Below are 27,978 nucleotides of genomic sequence, written 5' to 3' on the forward strand. Positions count from 1 at the left end.
GTTATTTTATTAGATTCAATTTAATAAAGTATAAATAGTAGAGAATACTTTTTTAAAATTAAAATTTGATGTTAAAATACTTAACAAGTCACGTGTACTTAATTCTTTGAACGATATAGGAAGAAGACTAAGCTACTGGACCAGGAAAACCACACACTAGGACATGTATGGTTGAATTATATATCTAAAGCAAGACTTCAAACGTGGATAGTCGGTTCTTTCTCCCGGGTTGACTATTTTAGAATTTGAAAGCTTCACTTAGATCTATCTTGGGGTTCTGCACAATCACAAAGAAACTACACTTCTATTTTTTTTCTCCCAAGCATTAGTGCGGTTTTGGTCCAAAATTGATGTTTAGAATCGGCCGATTAGAGGGGAGCAAGCTAGCAGCCTCAGTGTCGGCATGATTCCAGTTGATTCTTCAACTCCTGCTCCTCCTCTTATCTCTTTCCACCTTCCTACTCTCTCTTTCTCCCCCTTCGACCTAATTCTCCTTGTGTAGAAAAGAAATTCGCATTGTAATAACATTGGTGGTGTAACAGCCCGCTAGAAATTCAATTAAGGAATTTCTATTGACTTTAGGAACCTCGTGAAAACTCTGTAAGTTTACACGAATCGACTAATCGCATAAATTTTAGCCTGTCAACATAGTTAGTGTTATCACTCACTATGGTGCCAGAAATGCGATTTTAATTATTTGAGATAGTTAAAAGTGTCAGAATACATTATAGTCTACACCACTAGGCTTAATTGAATATTTAGAATTTTTCAGTACTAAGTTTATTACGTTTATTTTTGGAGTGAATAGTAACCTCGGTAAATGTACTGAGCGCAGTATTTTCAAAATCATAGTGTGAAATGTTCAAATTAGGATAGCGATATTTTATTGGACACTTGGCAAGATCTTAACCACACATAATGAATAGTATTAGATACTTGGCACAAAGAGAAACCATTAGATGGAATTGTGAAGGAAATCAATGTGTGAGATCATGACACCTAAGCAAAATACACATTTGGAAAATATCTTAAGAATAGAGATTTAAAATACACATAGAAAGATTTTAGCCACCTTACTCTTCCAAGTCTACTCCACATTTGGAAAATATATTGAGCTGATTTTTATAGATATTATTGGATAGAATATTTTGAGATAATATTTTATAGATATTTTGGGTAGGAGAAAACCACACTCAACTCTCAACTCCAGCCTTATCATCTCCCTTATCTCTTCCATAAGCATCTCCAGCCATCACCCACGAACTTATCTTCATTTACACGTTTCTTTAAAAGAATATCAAACATTCTCTCTCGGACAGCTTTTAGGAGTTCTTTTGCATGCCCATTTCGAAGCTGTTGTAAGTGTTTTATCATAAAGTCTCCTTCATATAAGTTGTTCCTTTTGAGTCTAGTTTACATGGATATCTTATTTTCCCCATTTGAAGATCATTTGGTCAGTCAAATATTGTGTAAACTATAGAAAGGTCATTCTGGGAGATAAACTGGAGAATATGTTATAGTTTGGAGTTTTTGACCAAGCTAATGGATAGATATTGGTCCGAAATTTTTATGGAGTATTGTTAACATGTATATATGACTATTGGTTGAGGATTTTTGCATGATTGAAGGTTTTGATGAAATATTTGCTTAGATTTAGAAACTTAGAAACTGGAAGAAGAAAAACAGTTTCTATTTTGAGAAAGTTTAACTCTTTGGTGGTCTAAACCTATTCTAATGACTTTGATAATTTTATTGGAGGATCCTAAGCATCTTATATACATGTTATATTATTATTTTGAAGATATTTGATGTTAGTTTCAAAGATATGAAATTTTATGCAAAGAGATATTCAGATAAGCCAAAGTGTGGATGTTCTTGGCTAAATTTATGTTTTGGTTAATTTTTAACCATGTGATCTTGAATTAGAAGCTTATATATGTTTTAGGACATCTTTTTAAACCATGTGATGGTTTGGTTTGAAGATCACATATTTATAAGTCATAGATCAAAAGGTTGATCAAAACAAGTTGGAAACAAAAATCAATAGAAATAGCATATGAGAATTTCGGCCCTATGGAGTTTTAATAGTTGTGATTAGTTTTAAATTTTTCTAAATTGATATTTGAGTTGAGGATAAAATTTACATGAGGTATGTAAATTTTGGTGACTTTTGGAGTTAGTATGCAAAATTCTTAAGTTATGGGTAAAACGGTCATTTTCCTACATGTAGAAAGTAAAATGGAAATTTTACTCTTTAAGTTAGTATTTTTCCATATTTCAAATTATTAGTGATTTAGTACTAACTTTTAGAATCACTAATTACAGTTCCTCGTGATCGCACTTGAAGTTTTATAAGAAACGCGGAGATCGAGGTAAGTTAGCTTTTAACTTACTAGCAGTCTACTGTGTATGTGTGCTAAGTAAAAGAACTACAGTGTATGTATGTATGTTATCATATGTGTCATGCCATGTCAAGTTATCATGTAATTGTCTATTATACAGAATTTATTCTGTCATCAATTTTTATCTGTTACACAATATATTCTGTCATGTATTACTATACATTACAAATATGTCATGTTAAATATGTTGTCTGTTATATGTTATGCCATGTTACGAAATGTTACTATCTCAAGTTGGTTATGTATTTCAAATTATGTTCAAGTCACGTTATGTTACGTCAGGGCTTCAATCCTTTCATATTCCAGTCACGTTTCATCTTGAGTACATTCAGTTTGTGTAGAATACATGGGGCCACAACAACTGTGGAGTATGTATTTACACGTAAAATACATGGGGCCACAATAACTGTGGAGTATGTATTTTTCATGTTAAGTCAAGTTTGTGTAGAATACATGGGGCCACAACAAACTGTGGAGTATGTATTTAACTACAATTGTGATGCGTAAAATACATGGGGCTACAACAACTGTGGAGTATGTATTTTTAATGTTAAGTCAAGTTTGTGTAGAATACATGGGGCCACAACAACTGTGGAGTATGTATTTAACTACAATTGTGATGCGTAAAATACATGTGGCTACAACAACTGTGGAGTATGTATTTTTCATGTTAAGTCAAGTTTGTGTAGAATACATGGGGCCACAACAACTATGGAGTATGTATTTTTAATGTTAAGTCAAGTTTGTGTAGAATACATGGGGCTACAACAACTGGGGAGTATGTATTTACACGTAGAATACATGGGGCCACAACAACTGTGGAGTATGTATTTTTCATGTTAATTCAAGTTTCAGAGCAAGTTCATGCTAAGTCAAATTTCAGATCAAGTTCATGTCAAGTCAAGTTCAGTTCATGATTCAATTTAAGCTATGTCAATTATGCTATGTTGTACGCTAAGTTATGCTTTAATTACTTATGAATTTGATTATGCATTTATGTTTTTACTGTCATACATGCATCATTAGTCTGTATGGAAGTTTTTTGTTAACTTGCTGAGATTTGTAATCAAATCTCACTGTGGTAGTCCCCAACTACCATTCCCCCCGAATGGTAGATCTTGTTACAGGACCTGAAGGAGAATCAGGAGCTGACCAACTAGACACAGTCGACTGAACGACGGTGCGTCGTTAATGTTAATATAGTAGTTAAATTACTACTTGTACGATGGAGTTACATCTCCAGTACTATTGGATTATAACTATTTTGGAATAGTGCTGTGATCTTAGTTATTCAATGGATCTTTATGTATGAAGTATGTTTTAAGTATTGGGATATTTTCAGTTTGGTGTATAGTATTGCTAAAGAAAAAAATTATCCGCTGCGAATATTGCATAATGTTAGATGCATGTTAGGATTATTGCATCTTATATGTCATGAACGGGGGCAGGTAACCTTGTGTTGCATGTCTCGACGCTGCAAATGTCCGTCCGATCCCAAACGGAAATTTGGGGGCGTCACAGGGTGGTATCAGAGCAATACGTCTCTGGGCAGTAAATCCACATGTCCTTAGGAAATGCACCAAACATTAGGCTTGAAATTTTAGTCGTCAGTAGGCTTGAATTTCTTAAGGTATGAAGGGTAGTATGTGGTTTTAATATATATACTCGTGTGTTTCAAGAAGGGACACATGACTCGTGATAGAATACCTCGGAATCCTAAGGGAGATAATAATCAAGAGGATCAGAATTTCCCGATGGATGAAGGATTAGTTGAGGTAAACATAGTTAACGTTGATCTGATTGCAATTGATGGTAGTATTGCATTATTGTTATTTTGGAGTAGGTCAAGTCATTGGGGTTGGTAAATTGTACATTGTTTGATTCAAACGAGTCATTGTTTCTATTAATTGTGGTGCTTGAGAATTCAGCTTGGAAGTTGAATTGTTACCCTAGTGGTAAGAGTAAAAAATTTTCATTAGAAGTATTATTGTTCATACCAATGTAGATATAGAATACCTTTTAGTAATATGAGAAAGGATATGTAGGATTGATAAATGGTATTCCACATATTTGGAGAATTGTTTTGATTCTGAGAATACGATAGAAATTGTGTTTGGAAGAGTAATTTGATTAGGAGAAACTTTAGCCTTAGTAGAATTTATTTATGATAATAGTATTACCACGCCGCCAGTAAATGATTTCTGGCAAAGCACTATCTTTATGGATACATAGATCGATCTTCTTTTGAAGACTATTATATGGAGAGTAAAATCTTGATCTTGAGGATTTATGTGAACATTAGGAACAAATCATTTAGAGTTAGAATAATTGATAACTTATGATGGATAGAAGAGTTATGACAATCATAAGAGAGAAAGTTTCAAGTTTAAGTTATTAACTGGTCAGTTATCAAAGTACCACCTAGGAAGATGACTGATTGTTGCGATTATAAAGAAGTAAGTTAGTCCTAGACCAGTAAAACTCCTTGAGGTTTTTATTAACTTGAAGATTACTGAGAGTTTGGATATGCATGATTAAATGCATATTTATATGAATCATTGGATCATGTCATATATATGAAAATCCCTGAAAGAAATAAAATGGAGTACATAAAACATATACCAGAAGATAGAAACACAAATATGAATATTTGTGAAGTATTATTTTATTATTATAAAGCAAAATTACAGAAATTTGAGGCTCTTTGCCTCAATCTTTAAACGTTCTTGCTCTTCAAAAATCTGCATGCCTCTCCTATCTAAAGGAGTAGCCACTCGAAAAGAAGAGTTAAGCAAAGATTTTAAATCTCTGTTCTCTCGCTTTACTACTTCTATCTTCATGTTGGATTCCATAAGAAGCCTCTGAATGATAGAAATACTCTCGTGGAGTTTGTCAACCCCACCAGTCCTGGATTGCAGTCGCTGAGAATATGCGACAATGGCTGATGAGTATCGAGTACCGAGACTCACAAGCTCGTAGATAAGTTCATTTTCTGACTTATTAGTCAGATCATTATTTGATTGCATAATAGCACCTACGGAAGAAGCAGAAACAACTGGTGAACGAGGTGCAGAATACCTCATGTTTTGGCAATGAGAAGATTGCTGAGCCATTGCAAGGTGAGTAAGCAGAAAGAGATTGCAGAGTAAGAATGCAGACTAATTTCAGAAAAGTGAAGAAAATGAGATGAGAAAGAAGATGAACTGAATAATTCTTTTATAGAGAAAATTATGACGAATCATCTCTCGTGAATCATTTCTCTACAAGAGACAAGAGCAATGTAGTATCATAGCTGCGGTGCCTGACAATTACAGAAGAACAAAGTAGTGTCATAGCTATGCGGCGCTTGACAATTACAGAAGACCTATAAAAATCATGCGGATCAGAGTTGTCTGGTCAAAAACAGAGTGCCACCGATTTTGTTAGAGAGAGAGAGAGAGAGAGAGAGAGAGAGAGAGAGAGAGAGAGAGAGAGGTTAACGGTTTAATTTTGATGAATTCTCTACTAACTATGGTATTTACAAGAACATTTAAAGTATATCACCTATGCTTTTCTAAAGAAGAGTTTCGGAAGATTATTTACTTAAAGTTTTAGGTTTGGAGAGTATGTCGTTACAACTTGGCCAACCTTGTGCAAAGAAGTATAATCTAATTGTTGATTTAAGTAAGAGAGTTAAGGAATGACATAATCTCAAAGGCATATATATACGGGATAGACAATAGGTTGGTAAGCAACACCTCCTCATTAAATTGCTATTTCTTACTTACTTCGATTTCGAGGACGAAATCTTTTTTTTAGGAGGGGAGATTGTAACAGCCCGCTAGAAATTCAATTAAGGAATTTCTATTGACTTTAGGAACCTCGTGAAAACTCTGTAAGTTTACACGAATCGACTAATCGCATAAATTTTAGCCTGTCAACATAGTTAGTGTTATCACTCACTATGGTGCCAGAAATGCGATTTTAATTATTTGAGATAGTTAAAAGTGTCAGAATACATTATAGTCTACACCACTAGGCTTAATTGAATATTTAGAATTTTTCAGTACTAAGTTTATTACGTTTATTTTTGGAGTGAATAGTAACCTCGGTAAATGTACTGAGCGCAGTATTTTCAAAATCATAGTGTGAAATGTTCAAATTAGGATAGCGATATTTTATTGGACACTTGGCAAGATCTTAACCACACATAATGAATAGTATTAGATACTTGGCACAAAGAGAAACCATTAGATGGAATTGTGAAGGAAATCAATGTGTGAGATCATGACACCTAAGCAAAATACACATTTGGAAAATATCTTAAGAATAGAGATTTAAAATACACATAGAAAGATTTTAGCCACCTTACTCTTCCAAGTCTACTCCACATTTGGAAAATATATTGAGCTGATTTTTATAGATATTATTGGATAGAATATTTTGAGATAATATTTTATAGATATTTTGGGTAGGAGAAAACCACACTCAACTCTCAACTCCAGCCTTATCATCTCCCTTATCTCTTCCATAAGCATCTCCAGCCATCACCCACGAACTTATCTTCATTTACACGTTTCTTTAAAAGAATATCAAACATTCTCTCTCGGACAGCTTTTAGGAGTTCTTTTGCATGCCCATTTCGAAGCTGTTGTAAGTGTTTTATCATAAAGTCTCCTTCATATAAGTTGTTCCTTTTTTGAGTCTAGTTTACATGGATATCTTATTTTCCCCATTTGAAGATCATTTGGTCAGTCAAATATTGTGTAAACTATAGAAAGGTCATTCTGGGAGATAAACTGGAGAATATGTTATAGTTTGGAGTTTTTGACCAAGCTAATGGATAGATATTGGTCCGAAATTTTTATGGAGTATTGTTAACATGTATATATGACTATTGGTTGAGGATTTTTACATGATTGAAGGTTTTGATGAAATATTTGCTTAGATTTAGAAACTTAGAAACTGGAAGAAGAAAAACAGTTTCTATTTTGAGAAAGTTTAACTCTTTGGTGGTCTAAACCTATTCTAATGACTTTGATAATTTTATTGGAGGATCCTAAGCATCTTATATACATGTTATATTATTATTTTGAAGATATTTGATGTTAGTTTCAAAGATATGAAATTTTATGCAAAGAGATATTCAGATAAGCCAAAGTGTGGATGTTCTTGGCTAAATTTATGTTTTGGTTAATTTTTAACCATGTGATCTTGAATTAGAAGCTTATATATGTTTTAGGACATCTTTTTAAACCATGTGATGGTTTGGTTTGAAGATCACATATTTATAAGTCATAGATCAAAAGGTTGATCAAAACAAGTTGGAAACAAAAATCAATAGAAATAGCATATGAGAATTTCGGCCCTATGGAGTTTTAATAGTTGTGATTAGTTTTAAATTTTTCTAAATTGATATTTGAGTTGAGGATAAAATTTACATGAGGTATGTAAATTTTGGTGACTTTTGGAGTTAGTATGCAAAATTCTTAAGTTATGGGTAAAACGGTCATTTTCCTACATGTAGAAAGTAAAATGGAAATTTTACTCTTTAAGTTAGTATTTTTCCATATTTCAAATTATTAGTGATTTAGTACTAACTTTTAGAATCACTAATTACAGTTCCTCGTGATCGCACTTGAAGTTTTATAAGAAACGCGGAGATCGAGGTAAGTTAGCTTTTAACTTACTAGCAGTCTACTGTGTATGTGTGCTAAGTAAAAGAACTACAGTGTATGTATGTATGTTATCATATGTGTCATGCCATGTCAAGTTATCATGTAATTGTCTATTATACAGAATTTATTCTGTCATCAATTTTTATCTGTTACACAATATATTCTGTCATGTATTACTATACATTACAAATATGTCATGTTAAATATGTTGTCTGTTATATGTTATGCCATGTTACGAAATGTTACTATCTCAAGTTGGTTATGTATTTCAAATTATGTTCAAGTCACGTTATGTTACGTCAGGGCTTCAATCCTTTCATATTCCAGTCACGTTTCATCTTGAGTACATTCAGTTTGTGTAGAATACATGGGGGCCACAACAACTGTGGAGTATGTATTTACACGTAAAATACATGGGGCCACAACAACTGTGGAGTATGTATTTTTCATGTTAAGTCAAGTTTGTGTAGAATACATGGGGGCCACAACAACTGTGGAGTATGTATTTAACTACAATTGTGATGCGTAAAATACATGGGGCTACAACAACTGTGGAGTATGTATTTTTAATGTTAAGTCAAGTTTGTGTAGAATACATGGGGCCACAACAACTGTGGAGTACGTATTTAACTACAATTGTGATGCGTAAAATACATGGGGCTACAACAACTGTGGAGTATGTGTTTTTCATGTTAAGTCAAGTTTGTGTAGAATACATGGGGCCACAACAACTGTGGAGTATGTATTTTTAATGTTAAGTCAAGTTTGTGTAGAATACATGGGGCTACAACAACTGTGGAGTATGTATTTACACGTAGAATACATGGGGCCACAACAACTGTGGAGTATGTATTTTTCATGTTAATTCAAGTTTCAGAGCAAGTTCATGCTAAGTCAAATTTCAGATCAAGTTCATGTCAAGTCAAGTTCAGTTCATGATTCAATTTAAGCTATGTCAATTATGCTATGTTGTACGCTAAGTTATGCTTTAATTACTTATGAATTTGATTATGCATTTATGTTTTTACTGTCATACATGCATCATTAGTCTGTATGGAAGTTTTTTGTTAACTTGCTGAGATTTGTAATCAAATCTCACTGTGGTAGTCCCAACTACCATTCCCCCCGAATGGTAGATCTTGTTACAGGAGCTAAAGGAGGATCAGGAGCTGACCAACTAAACACAGTCGACTGAACGACGGTGCGTCGTTAATGTTAATATAGTAGTTAAATTACTACTTGTACGATGGAGTTACATCTCCAGTACTATTGGATCATAACTATTTTGGAATAGTGCTGTGATCTTAGTTATTCAATGGATCTTTATGTATGAAGTATATTTTAAGTATTGGGATATTTTCAGTTTGGTGTATAGTATTGCTAAAGAAAAGAATTATCCGCTGCGAATATTGCATAATGTTAGATGCATGTTAGGATTATTGCATCTTATATGTCATGAACGGGGGCAGGTAACCTTGTGTTGCATGTCTCGACGCTGCAAATGTCCGTCCGATCCCAAACGGAAATTTGGGGGCGTCACAGGTGGCCCATTTAAGCCCAAGGAAGATATAATTTCTATTAACTACAAGAAAAATGAGTTTTTGCGACGAAAATTTTGTAACAAAAAGGACTATTTCTGACGAAAACATACTTGTTTTATTACATTAATTATAACATGTAGAGAATTAGGGATCACCCACTAATTATTACATTAAACTCTTTTATATCTCTTCCTAAAAACATAAATTAATGATATTTTAAGCATTTTCCATTAAATTAAAAGCCTAGTTTAATATCATAGTTGGAATCACTATTGTTCTATTATATCTTTTAACCCTTTGTTCTTTTTAACTTTGTATTCCTTTGACCTAGAAATGATACTTCGTTGTTAAAAACAATTCAAATGATTTTCCTAGTGACCCAGATTGGCTAACATTTATAATTTCTTCAAACACAAAAATGTACTATTTCTAACTTTTGAAAAGAGTTCTGTACAACTGATATTTGATAAAAGCTATCTCAATGTGGGAACACCAGTTTGCTAGATTGGCTCAAAGCTCAATTTAAGCAACCATTAAGAAATTCAAGTACCAGTACTGATATATATCATACTTTGCATTCAATTTATGGTACTATTTCTTTCAATTATTTATAAAAAGAGTTTTGTTGATCATTACTATTAAAAATGTTAAGTTGATGGTTCGTAAGTCAAGAAACATATTGCTGTCATAGTGAAAACGATCCTCCAAAAGCTACAATGGTTCTTAGAGTATATATATATATATATATTTGCATGTGTGTGTATTTGCCTTCAATCAGGTAACAAGATTAACGAATTGTTAGAGTTGGACAAACTATCATTGGGAATGGGCTTGCCTATCCATCCTCCTCTCCTTTCCTTAAACTCTTGATCCTATCTCATTCCCCCTCATCCTCCAATATTCTCATTCCAGCTCTTCTCTTTCCTCCAACTCCAACTATGCTCTTGATCTTATCTCATCCCTCTTCATCCTCCTATTAAGTTGATTCACTACTTCAATCCTCACTACTCGAAGTAAAGGTAATTTTCATAAGCCCAACCCTCACCTCACTTCAACCCAGTTTAATTATGAGAAGTTTCTTTATATACACGTTACCAATTAGGCTCTGCACCGTAATGTTAAGATATTTCACATATATTTGATATGTTGATTATATTAATATAGTCCAAGAGTACATACTACATTATATTAATACAGTCCAAAAAAATCTTTCACATCAGTCATTTTCTTCGCAATCACTAGCCAGTAATAGTTGTAGAAAATTAAGGATTGCCCACTAGTTTTACATTAGTAGACTCTTTTCTATCGCTTCCCAAAAAGATAAAATTAAACATACTTTAAATACTTTCCATTAAGATAAAAGCCTAGTTTAATATCTCAGCTGGAATCATTGTCTTTTTATGGTTTATCTACAACAAATAAGGTTATTTCTGGCGACTAATTTTAGCCAAAAATAGTCTGATTTTCAAAAAAAAGTTGTCAAAAACTCGCCACAAATTTTGAGCCAAGAAATACTTTTCCCGACTAATGGAATGAGAAATATTTTGCTATTTCGGGCGATATGTAGTTGCCGCAAAAGTGCAAAATTTCACCAAATACTTCTGACCGCAACTATTCACAATTTAAAAAAAAAATTATATCAATTTTTATCTACTCAAGTCAAATGAACTTCTTTTCCTTCTTCATAGCAAATAAAATATTTCTTTTTCTCACAAGTATTTAAGAATTAATTGAAAGTTTATGAATTTCATTTCTAGCAAGTAAAATTTTTTTGGGCCAATAATAAATTTCTCAGAAAAACAAACTCTGAACTCCTCATCTAAAATCTATATGCACTTCATTTTTTTAAGTTTATAAAATCTATAAACGATAACTACAACTGTTGAAGTTTGCTGATGTCATTAAGAAAAACAAAAGTCCCAAAAGAACCCACGAAACTACAAATTTATTTAATTATAAGCACTACGGTTGAAATTTGCTGATATCATTAGGTGTGATGAATCTGAGCCATTATTGTCACCATTTCCCCCTTTACTAGACCATAGGTTGGTAAAAATTTTCTTTGACTTGAGTAGCCCTTTTATGAGTTTATTTAACAAATTCCTTCTCATCCCGAAGTGAAAAATGAACCACATGTACAAGAAATTGCAGGCAAATCCAGTAGCGCCACGACCATAAGCATTCCACAACCATGACCACAAACTACAAATAAGAAACATCAATCAAATAAAAGCCAGCAGAGATCCCTTTAACACATTGATAGACCATGCAATAATCAAATCAAGTAGCAACATTAACTTACTCACGCCTAAAGAAGCCCTCACTTCATTCAGAACATTGCAGGGATAAAAAATGAGTGCTGAAAATATTTCTCCCAAATGATCATCATACACTAGTGAGGGGTTGAATATCCCAAACTTGAAGAATGAACATTGAAAAAATGAAATGCCCTGGAAATTTAATTGCATTTATGTAAATAAAAACAAAAGTATGGTGATATATGTAGCTCAAAAGAAAAGAAAACTACAATGCATGTCAATAGAGAGAATAATGAGTTCATTATAGTACAAGTAAACCTATTCTTCAGTGAGTTCCAGACAATGATACCAAGCCTTATAGAAGTCGCAAACTCACATTTGCAGTACTCAAACTTGTCGTACTTGGCTTGTTTTTCTTTGAATTTGCCTCTCTGACTCATATCTCTCTATAAACTTGTTATAATTGGCTTGTAGTAACTTGACATTCTCAAGTAAGTCATCAAGTTGTCCCTTATAATCTGGAGCCTCTTTCTTATGCCTTTTTGCACGTTCATTTAATTCTGCTATTCAGGCATAAGTTGCTTGTCTAGATGACTCAGGAATAACCATCTCGCCGAGCCCCTTTACATACCCTAACCTTTGACCCAAAACTTTCTTGAAAATTTTCATTGTAGCCTCCTTAGTCCGCTTCTCAGGCTCCAACTTTGACATATTTGCAGCCATCTTATCCTGTCAACTATTAGAAAATCACATATGTTAGTGCTCATAATATGTACTTATAGATTAAAAATTATTTGATAATTTTTTCTAAAAATCATTGGATTTTATTTAATACTCATATATTGTTCTTCCATCATGGGAGTTACAAATTTGTCCTTCTTTTTTTACTACCTCACTTCTTTAAAGAAATTGACCATAGTTTCATCATTCCCAAACTTCAAATACAAGAAAATTACATTCAACTTAGATTGAATATATATAGGAAATCTTAAGGTATCTTTCAACCAAAATGGAGACTTACCCTCATCTCCATTAGCCGCACAAATGACCTTCATCCAGCCATATGATTGTTTTGTTGCTTCTCCCTATTAAATTTATTTCGTTTAGACATTCGCTGCATTCACACGAGACATGATATAAATGAGAAAAATAGAGGTGTCAAGAGGATTATATGACTATTTTAATATAAAAAATGCCACATAATGTTAATTAAGTATTTACCAATAAATTACCTTGAAGTTCTCGCTTGAATATTAAGCACATAACTTCACCCAAGTGGCTGGTGTCACCCACGATCGCACATTTGCAAGTGCTTCTTCATTACCATCATATTACTTATAGGTTCTATGTAAATCATAGTGAATATGATTAAACTGCTTGCATAGTGTTTTCGTAATCGCATCACGATTATTCTTCTTGGTCCAATCGAGGATGAAGTCATTCTAGAGATAAACATCAAACAAATTAATTCGAAACCCTATTTGAATATGTATGAAATTCAAAACTTTTACTTGAACTCTTGAAATCAATTCTTCTTTTTTATTAGTTGGTACGTCGTGCTAGCTTGCATGACTCAAGTCCATATAATGCTTAACCAACCATGTAGTTCTTGTAGTAAAAATGAGTGCATTTTCACAACAAGGTGCAGTCTCACAGTCCTTTATCCTCAAGGGTATCTTTCCATGTTTTCGTACATTCTCAAATTCTGTTCCTTTTGCTTCTCCTTGGCCACACTTCCGGCAAGGGGTACTAAGTTCAAAAATCAAAATAACCAGCATGTTAAACATATAATGTAAAACAATATGTAATACTAATACCAATAAAAATTAGATTATTACCAGGCGGGTTTGTGCTTAGTCATACAATGACTGTTAGCATATCATTTGGGATGACATTAGGTTGCTCAACTTAGTCATCTGAGCTTGAGAATGCATCATCTCTAAGCGCAACAATAGGTACTTTATTTCGAACTTCGTTTCTTTGAGATCTACCTTCACTGTAGCTCACACCGCATGCTCGGCCTCTACCTCTACCTTAGCCACTTTTAGTTGTCAACATGATTGAAAGTGCAAGATAAATTAATATCGACCAATGGTGAACCCTCAACATGGAATGACTCAGTTATGGGAACATCAGGAAATTCCCCAACACGAATATCTCGTAACATAGCATTAACATCATCAATGAAGCAATCCTCTTGTTCGGGATCATGTAGATCATCATCATCATCACTTATGATTAAATCTTCTTCCTCACCATGAAAAATCTACACAGTATAATTCTTGTCAATACCTTTAATGAGCAAGTGTCTCTCTACCTGACTTATTGGTCAAAAGTGATTATTTGAACATCGGACACATGGGCAAAGGATTGCCTCACTTGTAGCATGAGACCGGGCCAAGGTAAGAAACTCCTTAACTCTTTTAGCATATTCCCTAGATCCAAATCTATCAGTGATTTACATCTAACTCTTGTCCATCTAGAAACAAGCATGAATAGGTCGTTAGAAGAATTATTTCAAAATAACTCCAAACAATTATTATAAAGTTTAAGATAGTCGGGGTGGTTCACTGCATCGAAGGGTCCAAATGGCTAAATCTTATGATGAGGGGAATGACTCAGCTGAACACATGGGTGTATTGAGGTTGCAGGGACTGCCATTTTCTGCTTGTAAGGATGATATAATGGAGTTCTTTAAAGATTTTGTTTTGTCAGATATAATGAAGCATTTGTGGAGTTTGGAAATGCAAAAGATTCAAAAGCAGCAATGGTTAAAGATGGGATGACTCTTGGGAGTCGATATATAGAGTTGTTCTCATCCTCACATGGGGAATTGCAGGAAGCAGTTTCTAGAGGGAGGTGACTTTGTATTGGACCTTTTCTTTAATTTCCTATTTATAGAGAAGCCTCTCAAAACTCGTTACTGGACGTGTGTATGTTTATGATTTGAACTTTAACATTGCATTACTATCACCTTTTGAAGTCAGAAGATACCTTCACATCAATTTTTTTATGACAATATTTTCAATTCGTGTGTGGAATTGAAAATTAGAAGCTATTATGCACGCATGCATTTTTAGATTGTGCTATATATTTCAACTTTGCTTGTTAATTAGTATTTGACCTTGGCTTTTACAAATGGGTGAATTATTGCTTGAAATAGGCTATGGATGAAATAACCCTAATGTGTGGTATGATCATCTTTATGGTGGGATTTAATAGTCTAATTATTCTAACATTTCATAGTGTTTAGCATGGACCATTTGTTTTGGCAACTTGGCTATACCTTCTTGGCATATATGTCTACCGGTTGGTTTAGGCATGAGATGTTTTGCTATTTGTAGTTCTGTTCCTTCAAGGCCAAGCTTGCATATTTTGTTTAATAATTTATTTTTGCACTGTAATACGTTCTTGTTATGCATAACTTGGAGGGGCTTAGTTATAGTTTCATGGCTTGCGAGAAGTTGTCTATTAATAGTTTATCTTATGATATCATAGGTATGGACAATCCTGATGTCATCATGGTTGTTACTATTTATGATACTATTCTCATTAATTTATAATATTGTTTAGGGAATTCTGATGGTTGTTTTTAAAATTTTGAATTCAAATTCTATTTTGAGAACCTCAAGAGTCAATTCTCAGTGCTCCAATGGGTGTCATTCTAGTTCTATATCCATGAAAGGGCGTTAACATCTTTATAAAGTTTGCATATACATATACCAATTATTATATTTATACGAGTTCAAGTAACATGTTTAGCGTTAGGGATATGATGTCCTCTATAAGGAGAATAGCTGCAGCTAGATCTAATATAATATGTTCCAGTTGTTTGGTTAGTCATTATTACAACATAATAACATAACTTTCCACAAAGCACATACAAAAGACACAGAGTTTGATAGTAGTACTCTATAGACATCATAACAAATTAACCCAAATAACAAGGCAAGAAAGTTGACAACAAAAGTAAAATTAGTAACACACCATTTGGAGAATAGATACTGAGATGCATAGGAACAAGAGAAATCTGTTTCATCTTCCCAATTATTCTATCAGTCTCAACTTAAATTTCCTTACGAACTAGGGTTGTACAAAAAAACAGAAACCTAAAATATCAGTTACAATATAACTTTTATCTTAGATATTATGTGAATAAAAAAAATGTAATGAGAGATAAAATAAATTATGACAAGCATCATAGGTAATATAGGTAATAGAAAGTCAAGTATGGGTTTTTCCTTTTTCTTTTTATAAAAATGTGCACATTGGATTTAAGATACTGATCAAACCCTTAATTAAGAGACATTCCTAGCAGCTTTGGAGCGTAGCCTCATGGAGATATCACAATATATATATATATATATATGTACTTCTAACAAACAATATGCATGAACGTACAAGTAACTTATCTGGACAAGAGGTTTAGAAAATAAAACATGGAAAACAGTGTAGCTTATTCCATGTGCTCAACTTTCTGAAATAAGCTAAAAGAATGTAAAAGGTGTTGATAACCTGAAATGGAATTAAACCTTGAAGGTTATTGAAGTCGTTGGAAAAATAATTCAGCATCAAAGCTAGAGTATATACAACATATGCGTATAATAAAACTATGACTCAGGATAAGTTTATGGAAAACAGTGAGAATTTTAATCAAAGCCATCACAAACCAAGAATAAATAATAGAGAATAGCAAGAAGCTCACCTCATTGTAGATTTCCAAGTATGACATGAAGAAGAAACTCTCTGTTTGGAGTCTAGGGCATATATATACGTCAGACTCTGTAGATTTTGTTAAAAAAAATTATGGATGGAAGGTATAGAGAGGCTAATATCCCTCATGCCTTACCTCTTGGATGATTATGAAAGCATCTTTCACTGCAAGTGGTATAATTCCAGGGGACCTCTAATCACCTTGCAATTGTCGTATGTACTATATAAGCATGTTTCTAAAATTTTCTCGTCCAAACCCATGACTTCATTAGTCCTCTCAATATTCTATCCTAAAATAAAACACAATTCTTATTATGGTTACGGTGCAGCATATTAGATTGCAAGTTTTGACAAAAGGATGGGATCTACCACAAACTGAATCAAGTAAATCATTCCTTTTAAAATTCCTAAATGCATGTGCAACATGGACATTACCTAGAATGATATTACCTTTAATATCATTAAATTCTTGTTGAACGCTTTTCTATTTGCTATAATTTTATTTTGCAGATGAAGTAAATTAGTCCATAATCATAAGGTTAGAAGGGATTCAATTAAATCTTACTAACTTGGAGCTCGGCTATGGGCATTTTCCTCATTATTATTTAGCTGCTATTCTTCTATACTGGTCTTTGAGCTCACTCTGTATATTTGATTGGTAGCACATGGGTTAATCTTTACGTCTTTTTTCAGTGGGGAAAGTGGAGATGGGAAAACTGAGACAGCTAAAATTGCAATGCAATATTTGACTGTTGTTGGTGGCAGTTGCGGGATAGAATATGAGATCGTTCAGACCAATTATATACTGGAAGAATTTGGGAATGTAAAAACATCTAGGAATGACAACTCTAGCCGATTTGTGAGTTTCCTTCTTTCTTTTCTTCATTGCAGAAGGTGCTCCTAGGTTTATCACAGTTCATAGCTTAGACATTTTTGTTTGGTGTGGACTGCTAGGGTTTTATATGGATGATTGATGGCTACCCTCTGTTTTTGCTATTTACAAATAAGATCTTAAGACTAGGCAGTTTTGTTTACATAGGTTCTGATTTTGTGCAGGGGAAGTTGATTGAAATTCATTTTAGTTCATTGAGGAAGATATGCGGTGCTAAAATCCAAACCTGCAAGCATTAAGTTTGAATAAGTTGTTGTCATGTTATGTTGCAATGCATATTGTGCGCTAACTGACTTGTTTGTTGTTCAACCTCATGCCTGTATCAAATGTCAATATACCTGCAATAAATGTGGACAATTCTGTTAGAAAAGGTAACCTGTTGCCCCATCTAAAGTGCCTGGAACTTTTATATTATAAGGTTTCACTTCTGAAATTATCTTGTCTCCTTTGGCCAGTCGAGTGGTTCAACTAGTCGATGGTGAGAGGTCATACCACATATTTTATCAACTATGTGCTTGTGCTCCATTGGTTCTTAAAGGTTGGAAATTCATTATTAATCTTTTCACACAAAATTCTTATAGTTTAATTTCCATTTTAGCCGATTCAATTCCTCTCAATATGCATAATTGTTGGTCTAATGTGACAAAAATTGCTTTATAAGTCATGCCATCGTAGTGAAGGAACACACATTTTCTTGATTGTATTTGTTCGTGTGGGCAAGTTGAGTTTTCTAATGTTTATGAAGTCACTGCATCATAGCTCTTAGAATCTTTCTGCTTCTATGGTTACTCTTTCCATATGCCAATTGGTTTGCAGCCTATTTAAAACCAGCTATGTGATTTGGCATACCGGGGATTTCTAGATGTTACAGACAACTGAAAAAGTGGAGTCCCAAAATAGCTAGACCTTAATAGTGATCGATCCTCTTTGTAGGGCTACTCAAATGTTCATTTCTCTCCTTAAAACATTGAGTTATGATGTTATCAAATTTCCCTTGATTACAAACTCTAAAATCGAAAAGCCCTTGATTACAATCACAATAAAACAAATCAGTCATATATTCTAAAAATCCCTTGTCAAAATCGTCATAAAGATGTTACAATCACAAAATCTCAAATCACATACTTACCAGATGGCTTGAGTGGTGCTGCGTTGACTGGTAACGGCTGGAGTGGCTTACTTTCGTGCAAAGGAAATGCTGCTCTCAGAATTTTTGGTAGCCAACAAAAAGAAAATCAAAGAGAAAAGGAGAGAAATTGTGGACTACATGACAATGACCAAGAAATGTTGCTCTTGAATCCGAGCGAGAGCTAGAGAGAGAGAGAGAGAGAGAGAGAGAGAATGAGAAACTGACGGCAGCAAGAAGACGGCGTCGGTGGTAACGATCGAAAATTTGTGAGAATGTTAAATCCTCAGAGAGATACAGAGAGGTGGAAAGTGGGGAAGTCACAGGGAGAATAAGGGATTTAAAAGACTTATTACAGCGACTAGAAGTAGCGGTAATAAGTCAATTTAAGCAGCGACCAAAATTGTGGCAAATTTCTATTGCTGTAATAAGTTATTAAGATGACCTATAAATAGAAAATTGAGGTATATTTGGCTAGACTATTTTTGGCGACCAAAATTCAAGGGAAAAAATCTTTAACTCCGGCTACTCTACCAAATAGCCACAAAATTCTACCTGAAATAAAAATATGACTATTTTCGGCGAATTTTGTGTCGCCGAAAATAAAAATAACCCAATCTGCTCTTTTTTTTTTTAGTGTATATATTGTAACTCCTTTTCTTTTTTAACTTTGTATCATCCCAGTTGATCCGAATCTATACTTTTGTAGTTGGAACCAATTATTATGGCATCCTTTGTGATCCAAATTGGTTGACATTTACAAGTTTTACAAGCATAAAAATGTGCTATATCTAACTTTTTAATTAATAGAGCTCTCTAGCTAGAATTAGCTCAAAGCTCAATTTAAGAAACGATTAAGAATTTCATACACTTGTGGTATATTATGCTTTGCATTTCACTTATAGTACTAGTTTTTTCAATTTCTTGTTTTCCATATATATACTAGTTTTCAGAGCCACGTTTTATGGAGCATATCACTTATAGTACTAGTTTTTTCAATTTCTTGTTTTCCATATATATACTAGTTTTCAGAGCCACATTTTATGGAGCATATCACTTATAGTACTAGTTTTTTCAATTTCTTGTTTTCCATATATATACTAGTTTTCAGAGCCACATTTTATGGAAACAATTCTGTTTATCATTTTTCTTTCAAAAATGTTGGGGATGCTTTGCATTTCAGGCAAATCCTATGTCAAGAAATAGATTGTTGCCATGAAGAAACCAATCCTCTAAAAGTTAGAATGGTTATGGATAGTCACAATCACATTAGTAAGGTTAACGAACTAATAGTAGATAGTCGATTAATGAAAATTGGATTGCCACTACATCCTTCTCATCTCTCTGCCTCCTCCTACGGCCTCCTCCTTTCCTTCAACTCCTCTTCCTCCTGCTGCTGCTGTAGAAAAAGTTCAAGCCATAATAACATTCGTTGGTTGTACGCCTAAGCCTAAGGAAGACATAATTTTTTTAATATACATATATGCATGATAGGCTGTGCATTGTAAAGTACAATCTAAAAAAATTTTGCATGATTTTTTTAAAGGATATCATAGTCATTTTCTTCGCAATCACTTGCTGGTAATAATTGTAGAAAATTAGGGATCACCCACTAGTTATTACACTAAATTCTTTTCTATCTCTTCCCAAGAGCATAAATTAACCAATATTTTGAACATCTTCCATTAAATTAAAAGTCTAGTTTAATATCATAGTTGGAATCACTATGATATTATATCTTTTAACCCTTTGATCATTTTAACTTTGTATCCCTTTGCCCTAGAAATCATACTTCATTGTTGAAAGCAATTTAAATGACTTTCCTAGCCTTCCAAATTAGCTAACATTTGTAATTTCTTCAAGCACAAAAATGTGTTGTCACTAACTTTTTAATAGAGTTCTTTACAACTGATGTTCAATAAAAGATGTCTCAATGTGGGAACAAGAATTAGTTGGAATCGGCACAAAGCTCAATTCAAACAACCATTAAGAATTTCAAATACCTATGATACATATTATACTTTGCATTCAATTTATAGTACTAGTTCTTTCAATTGTTTATGAAAAGAGTTTTGTTCGTCATTGTTGTTGAAAATGTTAAGTTGACATTTTTTAAGTTGAGAAACATTTGGCGTCATAGTGAAAATGATCCTTCAAAAGCTAAAATGGCTCTTGCCTATCCATCCTCCTCTTCTCCTTTCCTTTCTTCAAACTACAAGAAAATTGCTTGTTTGTGACCAGCTACTTCCTATGAAATTGGTTATTTCATGTTAAAATGAGTATATTTTTGTCACAAATAATCAATCATAAATGCTCGTTTTTATTTTTGAATTATGCTTTTGCTCTTATCTCATTCCTCCTCAACCTCCTATCTCCTTCCACCTATCCTTCTATCCTCCAACTCCAACTCCAACTCTGCTCTTGGTCTTATCTCATTCCCCCTCATTCTCCTATTAAGGTAATTGACTTCAATCATCGCTACTCAAATTAAGTTAATTTCCATAAGCCCATTGAAGACATAATTTCTTTATATAAATTAGGCTCTACGCTGTAATGTTAAGATTATGTTTGTGTGTTAAGCTCATCTCAGCCTATCTCAACCCAATTATTGTTGGGACTCACTACTTTTTTAACTTTTTATAAAAAGTTAAACATATCTCAACTTCATACATTCAAATACATCTCAATGGGACTCACAAATCACTACTATTCACATATCGACATAGGTTATCTGAGATTACCACAGCACCTAAACTTAGCCTAAATATCACTTATTTTGACAATTTACATGCATTCAATATAATGATTACATTCATATAGTCATAGAGTTACCTATTTGATTTTCCTTTTTTGCTATCTCTACAAGTAGTCTTCTTTTAGAATTCTTTTATGACATGTATTTTTTAGACTAATGCCATAGTCATTTCCTTTAAATCACTAGCTAGTTAATAGTTGTAGAAAATTAGGGATAACCCATGGAATATTACATCAGACTCTTATCTATCTCTTCCTCAATATATATATATATATATTAAAGATTAATTCCTAGTATAATGTCTCAATTGGAATCATTTTTGTTTTATAATATCTTGTAGCCCTCTGTCCTTTTTATATTTTTACTTGAACCCATACTTTGGTGAGTACAATTATTCTAAACTCACCACACTGCTTACATGGCACAAATTGAAATTCAAATGATAAGATTTGACTTGTAAAATTTAAATTTTAAAATTATCTTTCAAACGAAATTATGTCATATAAGCAATAAATGACATAGAAGCTTGAGAGTAGAATAATTCTACTTTGTTATTGGATATCGATTTTCATTGTGATGCAAATTGTAAGTTCTACAAGTACAAAAATGAACTATTTCTAAATTTTGAGTAGAGCTCATTATCTCTGATGTTCGATTGAAGTTGTCTCAATGTGGGAACACCAATTAATTGGAATCACCCCAAAGCTCAATTAAAAATATTGTTAAGAGTTCCAAGTACAGGTGGTATATTATGCTCTACATTCAATTTATAGTACTAGTTATTTTAATTTTTTGCTTTTCATATTCATTCTAGTTTTCAAACCTTTATTTTATGGAAAAATATTTGTTTCATTGGTCAAGGAAGCCTCATGTCCACTTCCAAGCAAAGTGTTAGCAACTTAAATGCAATCGGAGCTAACACTCACATCCAGCAACCAAGGGCTAACAACATGCACATGGTTAGGGTTAGCCTTTGCCCAAGATGATATTGATGAAACCTCTCGTCTGCTTCCAAGCCCAAGATTAGCAGCATGCATGTGATTGGGACTAACTCTTGCACCGAAGGAAAGAAGGCAACAATGCGCATGTTAAACAACAATAATGCAAAGGGGAATGCGCACAAGTCAATCCCAAAGCTAACCCAAAATAGGACGTCATAAGCTATAGATCAACCGTTTGAAGCAAGACACAAAAAAGACAAATTGCAAAGAGATCCACAGATCATATGTGATGAGTGTCTCAAAAGATACAAATATGTCAAAAAGTTATAACAAACATAATTTTACAAATGAGCATTATGCAAAGCAACTGGGGAACACGTTATTGCTTAAGAAGATGAACTACTTGATGGAGGACGTTAAGGAGGCTAGTTCAAGAAGGCATCTGACACCATGTCAACACCTAAGGAATCTAGGAACTAGGAGGCAATGAGGTTAGGGATAATTGCCTTCTAGCTCAAAGTCCTCAAGTTTGTCTTAGGTGGAGCTAACAAAAGCCTCCCCCAAGCCCTAGAGATCTGAGGGGAAAGGTGAACAATCTCTACCTGGGAGGACCTAAGCTTGACTTCCAATTCATCAATGTGCCGTTGGGACAAGGCAAGCTTCTCCTTCACATTCTTAGTTATTTGGCTAATCTAGAGAAAATGCCTATCTTGCTACTTGAGTTTCTCCCTAACAAACCAAAACCTAGCCTTCAAGCTCAAAGTCCTTAGGTTTGTTTTATGTGCCAATTGTGCTGCTTTCCCCTTGCACATGTTCACAATCTTATATGACAAGTGAGTCATGAGCTGGACAAGAGTTGACCTTAGTATCGGATTGCATGTCTAGAGTATTAGCTAGGTGGGTGATTGTATCTTAACATCCGTAAAGTGTCAACTACATCAGCCCAAAACCAACATTTGAGTTGAAAAACTTTTTAAGTATTTGAGTTTAGCAAGTTTAGTAGTCATGATTGTATTTCCTTATTTGTCATAGACCCTATTCAACTATAAATAGGCATTTCCTGTACGTTGCAAACACACATTGAATTTATGAAAATTTTCTCATATATAGTTTTCTACATAGTATTAGAATAGAGGTACTGATTTCGAACTCTCACTCTACACTTCAACCTATTAATTTAATATTTTACATGTTGGATCTACTTATTAAGAGGGAATATGGCCCACATATGAGAGAGAGTGTGACAAATATAATTGAGTAAATCTACCTCCTCATATTAACTTAAGCTTTTGGGATAATGAATCTACATTTTGCTTTATTTAATTGAATATTGTCCGCATTGGGTTCAGTTATTAAGGGAGAGTGTTAAGAGAAAAATATATAAATAATTCAATCTACATATTTTTGTCAGGTTAAGATTTTAGGACAAGTGGTGAATTCACAATTAGTTAAATACGAAATTTTTAATCAATTAGATTCTATTGGGAGAGCAGGGAACAACTGGGAGGTGAAGAGAGAGAGAGAGAGAGAGAGAGAGAGAGAGAGTCTATTTGAGAGAAGTAGATGAAGAGAAGTACCTACCAGTGGCGAATGGGTATGGAAACCAGGATAGATGACATGGGTAGTGGGACAAGGCGCATTCGACTTGTTTGCATAGGAGAGAAAGAGATGGACGGAGCCAGAGTACTCATTGACATAGAGATTGGATCGGATAATGCAGTGATGATAGTGGCATTGCACAGACGGCGAAAGGCAAACAATATGGGGGCAACGGAAATTTAGAGGGAAAGAAGAGAGGTGTTTTTTTTTTTTCGGTTGGGAGGGAGGGGGGTGGATTGCTAGACAGGGGAGGAAAATTGAAAACGGCGTTGTTTCAACCTTATTTGTTTCTAGTCTGGGAATACACAGGTCTTAGGCTTAGGAAACGCACTAGGCTTCTACAGACAGGCTTGATCTTTTAAAGAAATCTTAGTTATGAAAACAACGACTCTCAATATCTCATGTAATAATGATCCACAATTCTTTTGGATTCACAGTGCAATTTCTTTGACACAAGATTAGGCTTGGTGAGTGCTGCATACTTCGATGAGTTATTTAACTATCGCCCTTTGCCAAGCTGTTCTCTTGTAGTGTAATGAAAAATAGTAACTTCCTTGTGAATCTAAAGCTTTTTGCATTACATGAATCCTAGCTATCATTATCTTCAAGGTCAAATCCTACTTTTTGATCCCTTACCTCCCATTACCATATTATTGTCTTTGGTTTTACAAGAGGAGCGTCGAAGGGAAATCAATCTTTCAATGCTCATCTCTTCTTCAACTTAACTTTCGCAACAATGTTGAGCAAAAACAGTGACACTTTTTGCACTTCTGTTTCCTCTGTACATAAGCCTGCTGGTAGACCATGTTATACCCGCAAAATAAATCTTTCTGAAGTCATCGTGGTATTCATTATAGGACACATTATTGACAAGTGTTGCAAAGTTCTTTATTTTCATTCTGATTTCAAGAAACAATAATTCATAGCAACAACTCATAAAGTTTCAGGAGTTCAATATTCTATTACTCAGAATCTTGTCATCTACAAATTAGAAGTTAACTGGTTATCCTAAAATTTATTAAGTTTTGATGGGCTCAAGACATACTCATTTTCTGTTATGTTCTATTCACTGTAATAAGAGACTTATAACCGAAAATCATAAGAACAACAATGGCCAAAATAGCTGGCTAGCTCCTAAGTTGTCACATGTAATTTTGTGAAAGAAAGAAAGTGTTCATGTAATGCTACTAATTGAGAATACTTAATGATTCCAAGTTTTTATCATTGGAATAATCTAACTATCATTCTTTTCTTCAGTCTCCACTTTCTTGTTGTTCAGACTCTTAACTTCTTGAGCAGTATTTTGCTTCTCGTTTTCTTCTCTTCTCTCTGCTTCACTCTTTTTGGCATTAGCTTCTTCATTTTCTTTCGTTTTCACTTTGAGGAATTCGATTAATTCCTTGAGTACAATGTCAGGATTGTCATTCTTAAGGAGTTGCTCAGCTACCTCAGCAGGGGTTACAAGAGTGGTTTTAATGGACTCCAAAATCTCCTCAAACAGTTCGTGATCCTTGATACCCAGATAATTTGCAGCCAGAAGTCTAAATCCACAAGGGGTGCAGTAGGACATGTGAACGTGGACATCCATGCGTCCCGGCCGCAGCAGTGCTGGGTCAAGCTTGTCTTTGTGGTTCGTGGTGAAGATGATGATTCGCTCGTCGCCACAACTCGACCAAAGCCCATCAACAAAATTGAGAAGGCCGGACAATGTTATCTATTGCAAAAGAGAGAGACATAAGCATAACAAAAAATGATTGGTATGGTCATTGTGAAAGAAACAGATTCATGAGGCGAAATAATTATTGGTCATTAATCCATTGCATGACCAACTCATTGCGTATATGCTTAAATTCTAGAATTTGAAATTCTCATGATAATCTAAAGACATATGTTAACCATGATGCATAAGCGAAAATTAACTGAAGAGAAAAACTATTAGAAAGGGACCAAACAAGCAAAATTTGAGGTGTCTAAATGAAGCTCCTATGCATATGTGTGTCTCATGCATGACTACAAAATGTGTGTCAATATTCATGCAAGTTGCAACCACCAGAAATTGGCGAACTATTGAGCTTTCCTTTGGGCCATTCTACAAAATGTTAGGTACAAGTCCTTATATTTCTTTTCACATTTTTTCATGATAAAATCTATTTTTTTACAAATAGACTATATTGGACTTTTCTATTTGAACTTGTATAAATTTATGAAATAATTTTTTGGACCTATCTCCTGGACCTGTTGCTTTTTATTAGGTTGTTTTCCTCTGGCTTGCTGGTCCAAAAGTTAGATAATATTATTTTTAAGATGAGTCTAATATTTTTACATTTAATTTTTAAATTATTAAATTTACCTTAATTCAAAACCATATGAGACACACAACATTTTCAACTCAACATCTCTTTACACGCAGGACCTGTAATCTTTTTTAACTTTTTATAAATATATCTAAACTCATTGTACTATTTAATCACATATAAATTGATCTTAGATAGATCTCACAAAATTTACTCTACCATCTCAACTTTTTATTATTCATAAATAATTCAACTAAGCTAAAATGTCTTTGTTAGGAGAAATTATAGAATATATTGGAAAAGGAAAAAGCTGTTGTTCTGCTTGGAATTGACTGCCTATTTTGACCACTGATCAATTTTTATTTTATTTTTGGTTTAATTTAGTGATTAAGGAAATGATTTTAAGTATATTGATATACTATATATATTATTTAGTGATTAAGAAAGTTGTTAAAAAAATATGAAAAGAAAATTTAAAAAAAAAAAAAAAAGCAATGTGTGGTACCGCTCCAGGCGGCAGAGTAGCGGGGTCCATTGGAAAAACCAACCTGTGTTTGCGGGGGTCGGTTTGGAGATATTCCGGCTGATTCTGCAGATCGGTCCTGAAGCTCAACGGTACAATCAATATCCTCCACCACCAGAATCGACCGGTTCGCCATTGCAATGAGTAATCTCCTCAGCTCCGAGTTGCGATGAATCTCCGTCAGCTCCAAATCATAGATGTCAAAGTTCAGATAATTCGCCATTGCAGCGATCAAGCTCGATTTCCCGGTACCCGGAGGACCGTACAACAAGTACCCTCTCTTCCAAGCCTTCCCAACCTTCCTGTAATAATCCTTCCTCTTCAAGAACCTTTCAAGATCTCTGAGAATGAAACTCTTGATCTCGGAGTCCATGGCGAGCGTGTCGAACGTCGCGGGGTGATCGAGGTTCGTGCCGGTCCACACGTCCGCAAGATTTGCGTACATGCTGTCGTAGCTCGTCGTGTAGATCCTCAGGGTCTTGCTCTCTTGTTTTATTGACTTGGCTTTCTTCACAATGTAGGGTAAGTAAGAAGTCAACACCATGTCCTTGTGCTTCCTGTGGAAACTAAGCTGGAAGGATCGGACCTCAGAGCGCAGGGTGGAGTTGAGGTCACGAGGATTGTGGAAGCTCTTGGATTCGACTTGGCGGCAGATCAAAATCCAGTTGAATTTAACCCCATTAAAGACTTCCGAGATCTCTTCGTTGCTTTCCATGGAGATCGTAAAGTTGTCTTCTTGCTCGGCTTTGCTGACCTTGAGTCTGTGCGTGTTGGGTGAGATTTTGGTGCCCAGGTAAATCTCGGCGGCCTCGTAGATTTGGTTGTTGACGAGGCCGTCGAACTCGTCGATGACCATGGTGACCTGGGACGAGAAGCGGCTGAAGAAGCCTCGGATGCCGGAGAAGAAGTAGTCTTGGATTTCATAGGGCAAGAAGTCTTGAGCAATGGACCGGGCGAGCATCACAGTGGCAGCGACGGAGGCTGCGGCGGAGAGAACAGTCTTTGCTGTGGCCAGTTTGCTTTCAGCAGAGGAAGAGTCCGCCATGGTTTTATGACGTGGAAAAGCTTGCGATCAATAGGCTTTAACTTGGGTGCGCACGCGTTTGGAGATGGTCTTGTGCTTGATATACGAGAGTCTTGAAAGAATTTTAATTCCACGAGGGTGCTGAATCTGCTGGTGGGTTTATACTTCCACCTAGAGCCCCCACTTATTTTAAATTTTTTTTATAGGAATTCTTTTAAAATTTTAAGTTAAAATAAAGTGATAAATTTTATTA

At 34.4% G+C, this 27,978-nt stretch overlaps 1 protein-coding gene and 1 long non-coding RNA gene across 2 annotated transcripts; both read right to left on the reverse strand.

Annotated features, from left to right (window-relative positions):
* Positions 1 to 12,121: 12,121 nt before the first annotated feature.
* LOC122274158 lies at positions 12,122 to 18,859 on the reverse strand. Its single transcript, XR_006228236.1, has 5 exons — positions 18,593 to 18,859; positions 13,697 to 17,801; positions 13,091 to 13,607; positions 12,880 to 12,972; positions 12,122 to 12,594 (listed from the first exon to the last, which is right to left on the reverse strand). It is a non-coding gene; the product is annotated as an uncharacterized LOC122274158 (long non-coding RNA).
* A 6,067-nt stretch (positions 18,860 to 24,926) lies between these two features.
* On the reverse strand, positions 24,927 to 27,888 carry LOC122317812 (protein HYPER-SENSITIVITY-RELATED 4-like). The gene is made up of 2 exons (XM_043134844.1): positions 26,727 to 27,888; positions 24,927 to 25,598 (listed from the first exon to the last, which is right to left on the reverse strand). Exons 1-2 carry the CDS (start codon positions 27,744 to 27,746, stop codon positions 25,119 to 25,121), a joined length of 1,500 nt encoding a protein of 499 aa, XP_042990778.1. The 5' UTR covers positions 27,747 to 27,888; the 3' UTR covers positions 24,927 to 25,118.
* Positions 27,889 to 27,978: the final 90 nt, after the last annotated feature.

This window comes from Carya illinoinensis, chromosome 8 (assembly GCF_018687715.1).
Source record: "Carya illinoinensis cultivar Pawnee chromosome 8, C.illinoinensisPawnee_v1, whole genome shotgun sequence".
Classification (NCBI taxonomy): Eukaryota; Viridiplantae; Streptophyta; class Magnoliopsida; order Fagales; family Juglandaceae; genus Carya; species Carya illinoinensis.